The sequence below is a fragment of the Convolutriloba macropyga genome, chromosome 4 (assembly GCF_964194025.1).
Source record: "Convolutriloba macropyga chromosome 4, txConMacr16.3, whole genome shotgun sequence".
NCBI classification, from domain to species: domain Eukaryota; kingdom Metazoa; phylum Xenacoelomorpha; order Acoela; family Convolutidae; genus Convolutriloba; species Convolutriloba macropyga.
Genome location: NC_134471.1, coordinates 55,615,072 through 55,626,848, shown reverse-complemented (window position 1 = coordinate 55,626,848; position 11,777 = coordinate 55,615,072). Strand labels below are relative to the sequence as shown.

Genomic DNA, 11,777 nt, shown 5'->3' with positions numbered 1-11,777 from the left:
ATTTATTTCAATGACAACTTTTTTTTCAGTTTAAAGTTATGCTAACTCGAAGATGGGTCAAAATCCTTTTTTTCAAAAAACGTAGTTTAAGATCAAATAGACTCATATCAAAGAATAAAAAAACAGAGAAATAGCCTAAAAGCTATAAGCACGCTCTATTTGGTCTTTTAATTAAAGCATAATCAAACGTAAACTCAACTTCAGCCCGGAAAACAACTAGAATCCATGTATTGTTTCTACATCACTTCGGGTGATCGCCACAGATTTTGAAAAAGATTTAACAAAATAGCCCGTTAAATAAACCATTGTGTTCTAAAAGTCATCAAAAGCTTCTTCAAAAAAGAACATTCATGTTCATTTTGTAATTGGATCGGCCGTCTTCTGTTTCATTTCGTTAATTTTCAGCTAGAGGTCAAGTCGGCCTATTGATTGATAATTTTAATATATTTTAGTTCTCTTCAATTGGCTCCTCTGAAATGAGCTTGGAGATGGATTCGGGGTGGTTTGCACCTGAGAAAGATGAAACAAGTGTCGAGCCTTTCGAGGGTTTTGTAAGTACAACTTCAAAAAATTATACAATGTAATTGAATCAAGTTATTTACATTAAATCATATAAAATTTATCAAGTTGGAAAAATTTTGTTGAAACTGTCGAGGAAACTTTTAATTAAACGTTGATTCGAACTTTCAACAAAGTATTAGATGAGAAGTGATTGAGCTACCAAGGTTTCGACCTCGTTTTATGATAAGAGTACAAATTATCCAGTTAGACATTGGTTAGGAACAAGTAAACATTGGAAAACAGTCAAATTTGCTCTCAAATTTTGGCTTTTTTTTAAAAAAAGTTTATATGAGCAATAATCCAATTAATAAATCTTCCTCCTTTGAAGGCATAATATTTACAATTTGCACTCATCAAACGAGAAAGTGAGAAAATTTACCATCACACTATGGAATTGTAATCGCCCACGACTGCTTTACAATGTACACTTGAAAAACCTTATGCAAAGCTTAGCTGCTAAAGCTGAGTTGGAGAGGGGGGAAAGTAAAACTAAACCTAATAAATAATTGCATTGAGAAGTATGAAAAACAGGCGGGGTCATTCAAAATTCAATTGAACATTGTCTCAACTTAAAATGAATGTGATGAGTATTTCTGCCAAATATAGACAAAAATGAGCTTTGCTCATTTTGAAAAATTTTAACTGTTGATCTATGTTCATATTTGGTATTTAAAAAATTGATATTAGGTACGACATAATCGCAAACTTTTAATAGAAACTTCTCCTTATATTGCATACAATTGAAAGCAATGCAGTCGTTTCTTAAAAAAAATTTGAATTATTATTTTTAATTTGAAAAAGTATAGTATAACAAAAATCTACCTCTGTAAGTTTTGTTTATTCTTCTTACCTCCCTTTGACTTCGCTTGAATATGAAAAAGCGGAGAGTGGTCCCAATAATCTTTTCTCTCCTGATATTCTAAACAGCTTCAGTGAAATCTTTTTTGATTTAAGCACAACAAATATTAAAAATAAATCATCATTTGATTACGCGAGAGTTTGGTGCAAATAATTTAACGTCATTTTTTCTTTTCAAATGGTAGAAAAAAACTGTTTTCTCAACTAGAACCAATGTTTGCTCTATCCTATGCCACTCTATCCAGAGTTAAATTATGCTCAAAACTTTTGCATATGTTTTTTAACGATTCACTTTTTCATCGACAGTTCAGCGCTGGCTTTGCTGGAAAAAAATCATAAGATTATATGCACAAACCGTCTATAGTTCATTAAAGAAGGTCTTTAAAGCAATACAAAGGTGTTTTTATCTATCCAAAAAAAATTGTATTGTATTGATGTACTGTCTTTTTTTGTTAACACTTTCCCGATCCTGGGAAGTCAAATTAGAGTGGTGACTTCAGTCATAATGGAGTCGTAAAAGGAGCAAAAAATCGAGTAGATTTGAAGTGTGACCTTTTTCAAATTACATTTGGAGTTTTGTTAGCCTCTATTGTACCTATTTCTGCTTTGACACTCAATAATAATAACAACAGGTCTCATTGGTTGGTCATCAGGACTTATTTTTAATACTTTCGCTGACTTTTGCTCATTTGTTTTGAAAATTACAACCAAATTTCTGATTTTTTGCTTGTATCGGTTTTAATTTTTGTGGTCTTATTGAGAGTTCTCATTGGTTGATAAAGAGAGAAAATGGCTCTTTTTAGTTACTTGAGTTCTTAGCAATCGTTTTGATCGTTTTGGCATTATTTTCTTCCAAAAAGTAAATTGGTTGATGTTTTAATCTGGAGTGTTTTTTCTTGCTTTTCGTTACTGACAGATTTTATCGTTTATTAGTGCCAATCATATGTATTTAATCAGGTGCTAAAATTGTAAAATCAGGAGTTGAAAGAAAGCGTTTTTTTTACACTTTGTTTCAAAAATTTGAAGTTGATTTTTTATTTTTGTGTGTTTCTGTTTTTTAATGATCTCATCGGTCTTATTGCTTCATAAAAATCAGATTTTATCGGTTTTCTAGTTTTGGGTTGTTTGTCAACTTTAATTGGTCAAAATTTTAGCTAACGTTTTCACTTATTTACCTTCTGTTTTAGAATTGCTCCTGTGAACGGATGAATCTATCCCTAATGTGCACACCATTTGTAAAGTTTTCAGTCGTTGGAATTGACAGAGGATACTTGATGACTCGAAAAGTTTTATTGCCTGCTGTTGTTAAATTTAGTTTATGTAATTTTTTTATTACTTTGACGCAAAAAATTTTCATTCTTTTCCAATTTCTCTAGTTTTTCCTTTTTACTGGTTTTTCTTTTCATCAGTTATTATAGTCACCATAGTCACCATAACTATGGTCACCAATAAAACAGATCAACAGTTTAATGAATCGGCAGTCCATTTCATATCTCCGCACATGAAGTAAGCCTTCCTTACTATTTGCTTCGGTTCTCCCCAATTTGGTCAGGTAAAAATTTCATATAATTTTGTGTGCATAAATTTATATTAGCGTTTTAACTGCTAAGTATCAAATTTCACGTTTTGATACCCGGGCCCAAAATCAAATCTGTCTGAAATCGCGGTTATTTTTTGGAAACAGTGCACAAAATTTTAGCATCTGTTACCAATTTAGTCGAATTAGTTTATCGAATTAGCAATCGATAGTTACAAGGTTTCTTAGTTGTAACGGCTGCTCTCCTTGTGTTTCACAAAAGTTTTACACCGCCCAGTTCGTTCTGAGTGGATACAAAATCTGTCCGGATACTTCGTTTATGCAGTTCGCTTTTGTAACTGTATATCCGTTCTGCTGTACTTACCGTTGCATTACAAATTCAGTTCGTAACTATTGGCTAATCTTAGTTTTTTCAACTATCAATTTGCACTGGATTGCCACAGATCTCACAATACGGGATCTTTTTATGTATACCAGTTCAATCCGATAGAGAAAACAAATCGAAGACAAAGATATATGTCTAAGATCTGTTTGTGCAAAAATATTTAAGCTTAACCTTAAGTTGGCTTCTGCTGTTTGTACTCACAAGTTGAGAACACCAGAAGTTGGGGTTGTAACAGTTGAATTTCAGCTCCAATATTTCGTTGATGCAAGACACAGTAACAGAATTGACTGCTCAAGAATAATATTTTAGAATACAAGACACAGTAACAATTTACTGCTCAGGAATATTTCTAGTTCAAGACACAGTAACACGTTATTTACTGCTCAAGACAATTTGTTTTTGCAATATTTTGCTGAGTTATACTTTAAGCCGTTTTCTGCGGCTGCTACGTTGAGTTCTGTGTGTTGCTTTTTGTTATTTCCCCCTTTTCTCTTTTTTCTCACGTGACAAACTGTAACTAGAACTAGAACTATAACTATAACTATTAAATGACTAAGACAACAGAAAGTGTTTTGTTTCTATTTTCCCCAACTACACAAGCTTGTTATTCCTTAAGCTCAGCTCCAACATCGCCGGCCCTGTTTTCCTTCGTGAAAACATCATCGTCAGTTGGTAGTACTGGAGCGAGCTTCACTACGGGCCTCTTGAAGTATCCATCTTTTGTTCGGATTTTCGCTGATTGAATCACTCCTTCAGAACCTTCAAATGTTTCGGTTATTCGACCCAGATTGTAACATCCACGTTTGTTACTGTCTTCCACTAACTACACGAGATCACCCTGCTGAAGACTTCTGTCCGTTGTGGTCTGCCATTTTTTACGACTGTTCAACGTTGGCAAGTACTCTTTGCGGAATCTGTCCCAGATGAGGTCTGCGTAAGCTTGCGTTTGTCGGAAGAGCTTTCTATGATCAACAAATTGCTCTACACCTGATAGATACGGTAAACAAAGGTTCTTGTTGCCAACTAGAAAATGGTTTGGAGTAATAGCTTCTAAATCGGTAGCATCGGAACTGACCTGTGTCAGCGGTCTAGCATTCAACGTCTGTTCAACAAGACACATCGTGGTTGACAGAACGTCCTCCGTGACTGATCGATTGCCCAGCACTGCGTACATTGCCTTCTTGCAACTCCTAACCAGTCTTTCCCACACTCCTCCAAAGTGTGGTGATGCAGGTGGGTTGAACTTCCATCTGATACCTTGTTGAATCAGATGTTCTTCAATTCGCACCTTGTTCCATGCTGCTATATACTCTGCCAGTTCTTTTTCAGCTCCAACGAAGTTTGTCCCGTTATCGCTAATCATTTTGACCGGTTTGCGTCTTCGTGCAATGAATCGCATAATTGCGTTCAGACAACAATCAGTGTCTAGTTTTGGTACAATCTCTATATGTACCGCTCGTACAGTAAGGCATGTGAACAGACAGCACCAACGCTTTTCGTTTCTTCGACCAATCTTTCCTGTGAATGGTCCGAAATAGTCTACGCCCACATTCGAGAACACTGTTGTTGCGACTAACCGTTCTTCAGGTAGATCTGCCGTTACTGGTGCCTTTGTTTGGGCTCTTCCCTTTCGACATCTAATGTATTTGTTTTTGATCGATCTCAAAGCATTTCGTATGCCTAGGATCCAGAATTTCTGCTGAACTATGTTTCTGACATGTTCAGTACCTTCGTGATGACTATTCTTATGTTCATTTCGCAAGAATAATTCAACTACTTGGTGCTTCCAATGTAACAGTATTGGATGATTGGTTTCGAAGTTCAAATGACTTTTACCTATTCTGCCTTGAGCACGAATAAGTCCCTGCTGGTCTATGAACGGTAAAAACTGGAGGATTTTGCTGTTTTTTGGAATTTTTTTTTCAGCGTTGAGAGATTTTATCTCTTCAGCAAACTGTTCTTGCTGCAGTAGTCTGAAAATGCCTGCTTGTGCACCCTCTTTTTCTTCAACACTTAGTGGTTTTGTTGCCGGTTTGTGTTTTTTAAATACGCGCTGTACGTATGCCATCGTATTTACTAGTCGATTGAAATTGCTAAATCGTTCCCACTGAATCATCGGCTTCTTCTCTTCAACCTTAGCTGAGAAGACCATTTCGTCGTTTTGTTCATCTGAAGCAAATGTTAAATTCAACTGTTCAGGCCATTCGTTCTCTCGTTGCTTCAACCAGGCCGGCCCAGTGAGCCATTCACTTCTCTTGAGTTCGTCAACATTGATTGCTCGTGTCCCGATGTCAGCTGGATTGTTAATACCACTCACATGATTCCACTGTGAAACATTAGTTGTATCCAAAATCTCCGCCACTCTGTTTGCAACAAACACCTGTTGCCTGCGGTGGGAGCTGTGAATCCATTGCAGAACAGTAGTGGAGTCTGTCCAGAAGTTGCAACTCTGAATCTTCGATTCGTGTTCCTTCACTATCTGTTCTCTAAGTCTCACCGCCATCACTGCTGCTTGTAGTTCTAAGCGTGGTATGGAAAGGTGTCGCATCGGTGCGACTCGGCACTTTCCGATTACAAATGCTAAGTCTGCTGAGTATTCTTTGGGCTTTGAACGTAGGTATGCCACAGCGCACATTGTGTCTTCAGATGCGTCGGCAAACACATGAAGTTCCCACTTGTCCTTGGCTGTGCCGAAGTATCTTCTATCAATGCTGGTTTCTGCTACTTCTGGAAGCTGCGCCTTCCACTTCAGAAACTCTTCTTCTTCGTTAGGTTCTACTGAGTTGTCCCAATGTTGTCCATTTTTGGTCCAGATGCTCTTCAGGAGTCGTCTCATATGGACACTGAATGGTGCAAACAGTCCAAGAGGATCAAACACTGAAGAAACTAGAGATAATACCTTCCTTTGGGTGATTGGGATCTCAACTCCTTTGCTTGTACCTCTACAAACCTGTAGACTATCATCGGTAATCGTCCACTGAAGCTCAAGCACCGATGACCCTTCCTGGCTGGGCTCTACTTCAACCTGCTTTGTTTTGCTGATTGATCTTAAGTCCTCAGGGATTGCGTTGGTTACCACTTCGCTGTTGGTGATCCACTTCTTCAGTTCAAATCCATGTTTTGAAAGAAGAGGTTGCAGTTGTTTGAAAAACTCGATTGCTTCTTCAGGTGTTTCGACTGACTTGATGAAATCGTCCATGTAGAAGTTGTTTTGAATTGATTTCGCTGCAATTGGGAACTAGTCTTTGTTATCGATGGCTACTCGCTTCAGAGCGTAGTTGGCACATGTTGGTGAACTCTTTGCTCCGAAAACATGACGCTGATACTCGTAAATTTGCACAGGTTCGTTCATTGTTGGCCGCCACAGGAATCTCAAGCAGCTTTTATCCCGATCAGGAACTTGCACTTGAAGAAACATTGATTCAATATCTGCGGTTAAAGCAATTGGTCTTTCTCGAAATCTGAATATTGTTCCGATCAACCCGTGTAGCAAATCGGGTCCGGCTAACAACTTGTCATTTAGGCATTCATCTTTGTATTTTGCTGCAGCGTTGCAAACACGGCGAACTTTACCCGGTTTGTTGGGGTTTAGTACTGGATGGTGTGGCAAATACCATTCCTTTCCAAAAGTGCCTTTGACTTCCGATTTACCAAGGATCTTCACAAATCCCTTTTCAACATCTGTATCAATTGACTGTTGATACAATTCTTTTAAATTTGGGTCTCGTTGGAACCTTCGTTCCAGTGAGTAGAGCTCACCAAGGGCTGAGCCGTAGTTGTTTGGAAGACTGGGTTCTGGTTCATTCCAGAGCATGCCCACTTCGTACCGCTCGCCTGTAAACTTTGTAGTGCTCTCTAGAAACTTCTGAGCTTGTTGCTCTTTCTTTGATTGACTTACAACATTTATTTTGGCAGCATAAGTTTCCATGTCCCACCATGATTGGATATTTTCTGCCACTTTCACATCTTCTGTGAAGGCAAAATGACAAACATTTTGACTTTTCTTTCCTGTCATGGGACCACTGACTACCCATCCTAATTCTGTTAAGACGGCGAAAGGCTCACTTCGTGTTCCAATCTTATAGTCCAATGGACGTTGAATTTCGTAGGCATCTCGTCCAAGTATGATGCCTACTTCCATCAGGTTGAATGCTCTGTTAGTGAGAACATTCAGGTGTCTGAATTTGTTCTTCAGTTCTTTGTAATCATATGTTGTGTTTCCCAACGAGATTGATGGGTGTGCAAACGCTTCAATTTAATGCACCTTTGAATGTAGTCCCTTTATTGTGATAGGAACCTTTTCTGTTCTCAAATCTTGCGTCCCATGTATGCCAGCTATGTTCAAGGTAACGTCCATGCCTTTAGCTTGTAGTTGATCTTTAATGCTTTGATCAATGAACGATACTGTTGAACCACTATCGAGGAAAGCGTAGGTATTCAACCTGTTACCACCACTCTGAACCGATACCGGAACTATTTGAAGAAAACTAGTAACTTGGTCACTCTGGTTGATTGTTGCTGCGCTCACGTTAACTGCGTGACTACCCTCGTCCATTTGGTTTTCTGAGTGTAGCAGTCTTTTGTGCCTTTTGGTACATCCATTTATACCGCACGGGTGGACTTTACAATCTTTGATTGCATGCCTTTTCCCCAGACATCCATAACATAAGCGTTCTTTCCTCACTGCCACGTAACGATCATTCACACTCATGTTTTTGAATGACGGACAATTCCAAATTTTATGAGTGCCATCGGCTAATGGACACTGATCGCTTTGCATTTGCTTGGTTTCTTGCAGGTTTGAACTTGCACTGAAGTTCGATGTCTTCGAGAATCGTTTTTCTCTACTTGTGTTGTGTCTGTCTTCTTCTTTGCGTTCCCCTTTAAACGCTGAAAACCCTTCTTGCACGAATGCCATTCGTGATAGCCATTTTTCAAACATGATTAGATCAGGCCAGTCCTCGTCTTTGTCATCGACGTAGAACCATCATTTTTCTTTAAGAACCTGTGGTAGCTTAACAACTGCCATGTACAAAGTCGAACTTGATTGCAAATCACCATTATGTTTGTACTCTTTGAGCACGTTCACGAAGTTAGATACAATAACAGAAAAATTAATCAGGCTGGTTGAATCATGAGGTTTCACTTGATTAGCTTTTCGTAGGCTCTCGAGTTGCGCATCTATAATTACATGCGGTCTTCCAAATTTTCTTTCTAAAATGTTCCAGGCAGCACTATAAAACTGTCCAGAATAGCCCATTCCCGAGATTGCGGATTTTGCTTTGCCTGTTAGCAGTGTCTTCAAATGGCTCATTTTCTCTGAGTCCGGAATCATGCGTTTATCTACTGTTGCTATGAACATGCTAGACCACGCAGGCCACTCCAGCGGGTTTCCGTCAAAATTTTTCAACCTCAATTTTGGTAAACTACTGCTTGAATGTCCAGTGTTGTAATGCCTTCCAGCTATCGGCGATATATCCCGCTCTTCAGCACTTACTGGGCGTTCACGAGAGTTTGGGTACCATGGGTAATGCCTATGTTTATTTCGTTCAGGGCTGACGTCAAAGCAAGCTCTTGGTCGAATTGGTGTTTGCGTGTCGTTCATCGAATTCGCCCACTCCGAGACATCTCTCCCTTTTGGGGTCCAATTGAAAGGTGACTTGTCACGCGCCTTAGTCGATTGAGAACGTAAGTCATCTTTCTCCAATGCTGTTCTTTGCAATTGGCGCTCTAAGTCTCGCTCTTTTTCTCGAAGCTGATGTTGCATCTCTAGTTCTTTCATTTGCATTTCTAGATCCAACCTCTTTCGATCAAATTGGGTTCGTTCGATTTGCAACTTTCTTTCGAATTCAATTTCAATTTCCTTTATTCGTTCTTCAACCCGACGTTTCACTGAAGATGCTTCCGAAGCGTTTTCTGTATCCTGGTTGATTGTCCGTGTAACCGTATTTGTCGTTGCATTGCTTGTGTTACCATGGTTTTGGTTAAACTCTGGAATTCCAACGTTTTGTTCTAACTGATGCACATTATTCGCAGGCGGTTGCTCTTCATTGGCATGAAGAGTTGACTAGCTTTGCTGGCTTGACATGTTTGTCTCTCCGTGGATATACGGTAACCACTCTGCGTTCAAATATTGAAAGTATTTTTCTGTCTCAAGTTTGCGTTTTAAAGAAATATCTGGGTCTCGGAGAGTCTCAGCTTTCTTATTCATGAGTTTTTGAATGCTGTCGTCCAATTGCAGTATCTGCTGATAAAGAGTCTTGAGCTTGCTTGGTCGATCTCGATTATCAATGAGCTCAAAACCTTCTTCCTGTTTCTCAATCCACTTGTTTCGCAAGTTGTTGATCTGTCGATCCAAAACGCTTTGACTCTGTGACGGAGTCACTTCTTGGGTACTTCGGGACTGCAGCTTGAATCTCTACAGCTCCTTTATTTGTTTGCTTTAATTGAGTTATGCTTTTCAAAGTTCCTATCTGCTTTGCCTAATTGGCTTTGCGTTGTTGAAATGCTCGTTGGGTTTTGTTCTCGTTCGTCGATGACTTCGTCACTTCGACTGTGGGGTTGGACAGCAGTTTATTCCACTGTCCGGGTCGGCGGACCAAATGTAACGGCTGCTCTCCTTGTGTTTCACAAAGAAAGTTTTACACCGCCCAGTTCGTTCTGAGTGGTTACAAAATCTGTCCGGATACTTCGTTTATGCAGTTCGCTTTTGTAACTGTATATCCGTTCTGCTGTACTTACCGTTGCATTACAAATTCAGTTCGTAACTATTGGCTAATCTTAGTTTTTTCAACTATCAATTTGAACTGGATTGCCACAGATCTCACAATACGGGATCTCTTTATGTATACCAGTTCAATCCGATAGAGAAAACAAATCGAAGACAAAGATATATGTCTAAGATCTGTTTGTGCAAAAATATTTAAGCTTAACCTTAAGTTGGCTTTTGCTGTTTGTACTCACAAGTTGAGAACACCAGAAGTTGGGGTTGTAACAGTTGAATTTCAGCTCCAATAATTCGTTGATGCAAGAAACAGTAACAGAATTGACTGCTCAAGAATAATATTTTTGAATACAAGACACAGTAACAATTTACTGCTCAGGAATATTTCTAGTTCAAGACACAGTAACACGTTATTTACTGCTCAAGACAATTTGTTTTTGCAATATTTTGCTGAGTTATACTTTAAGCCGTTTTCTGCGGCTGCTACGTTGAGTTCTGTGTGTTGCTTTTTGTTATTTCCCCCTTTTCTCTTTTTTCTCACGTGACAAACTGTAACTAGAACTAGAACTATAACTATAACTATTAAATGACTAAGACAACAGAAAGTGTTTTGTTTCTATTTTCCCCAACTACGCAAGCTTGTTATTCCTTAAGCTCAGCTCCAACATTAGTGTATAATCAAAAGTGCAGTGAGTCTAAATCATATTTTACTCTTTAAAAGTTTAGTATGTGAGTGGTGAATTCAGCTTCTCAAAAGAACTTTTGGATAAAATATGGCGCTAGTTGAACTAAAAGTAAGATTTACAATTGCCTGAGTTTTTATTATCGTCAAATAATAAAACTGTGCCTGGAATTCATTCTCAGAGGGATTTGATGATAAAAATGAACATCGTTTTTTACAGACATTTTTTCATGTGACCGAGATCGTTTTAAAAACAAATGCGGCTCTACTAGTCCAAATACCAAATTTCAAACAATTTTTATTAAATTTTTAAATATTAATAAATAAATACTTTAATTAAAGGCCAATTTACCTGATCTGATACTAAATAATGCGATCTAAATACATGAAACTCAGGATTTCAGTTACTGAAAATGTAAGTTCTAATTAGCAATATTTTAATAATCTGTGATGACATCGTGTTCAATTTCGATTGCAGAACTAATTTTCATACCAGCTGGCAATTCAAGATTCACCCAGTATTTAGATCAATTTCAGAACCCTTCATTCCAAAACCCATATTTTGGGTACAAAAAGAGCTTCTGAGGTAAAATTAAAACAAAAAAGTTTTACTACTAAGTTTAAAGGTAGTAGAAGGTGCTAGCTTTACTCTTTATGTCAAATATAAAAGAGCTCAGCTCTACTTTTTTAAACGCAAGAAAACTTTCTATTTGGTTTTCAAGCATAGAAAAAATTCAGTTCTTGATTATCAGTTGTAATATCAAAGTTTAAATAAACGAAAACTAGAAAACTAGGACCTTAAATTAGGTGCTAGGAAAATTGGCCGACAGGGCGTTTAGCCGACAAGAAAAAAATGAGAAATTTAGCCGTCGGTTTTGTCATAATTGGTCATAAAGGTCTCATTGGTCCATAAATCAGTAGTTCGGTTGTGATACATTCATACCAAAGTCGCACGGGTCGCTGAGGCATGGCCATGGCCCGCGAGGCATGACCAGATGCGGTAAAATGTAGTCCGACCACGTATAGACCT

General features: G+C 38.2%; 1 protein-coding gene across 1 annotated transcript in view; it reads left to right on the top strand.

The window, feature by feature from the left end:
- Positions 1 to 417: 417 nt before the first annotated feature.
- LOC142338106 (melatonin receptor type 1C-like) overlaps positions 418 to 11,777 on the top strand; it is a 31,044-nt gene continuing 19,684 nt past the window's right edge. Inside the window, exon 1 of the mRNA XM_075387738.1 lies at positions 418 to 551. Coding sequence (XP_075243853.1) covers positions 477 to 551 — 75 coding nt within the window. The 5' untranslated portion in view covers positions 418 to 476. The remainder of the gene's footprint in view (positions 552 to 11,777) is intronic.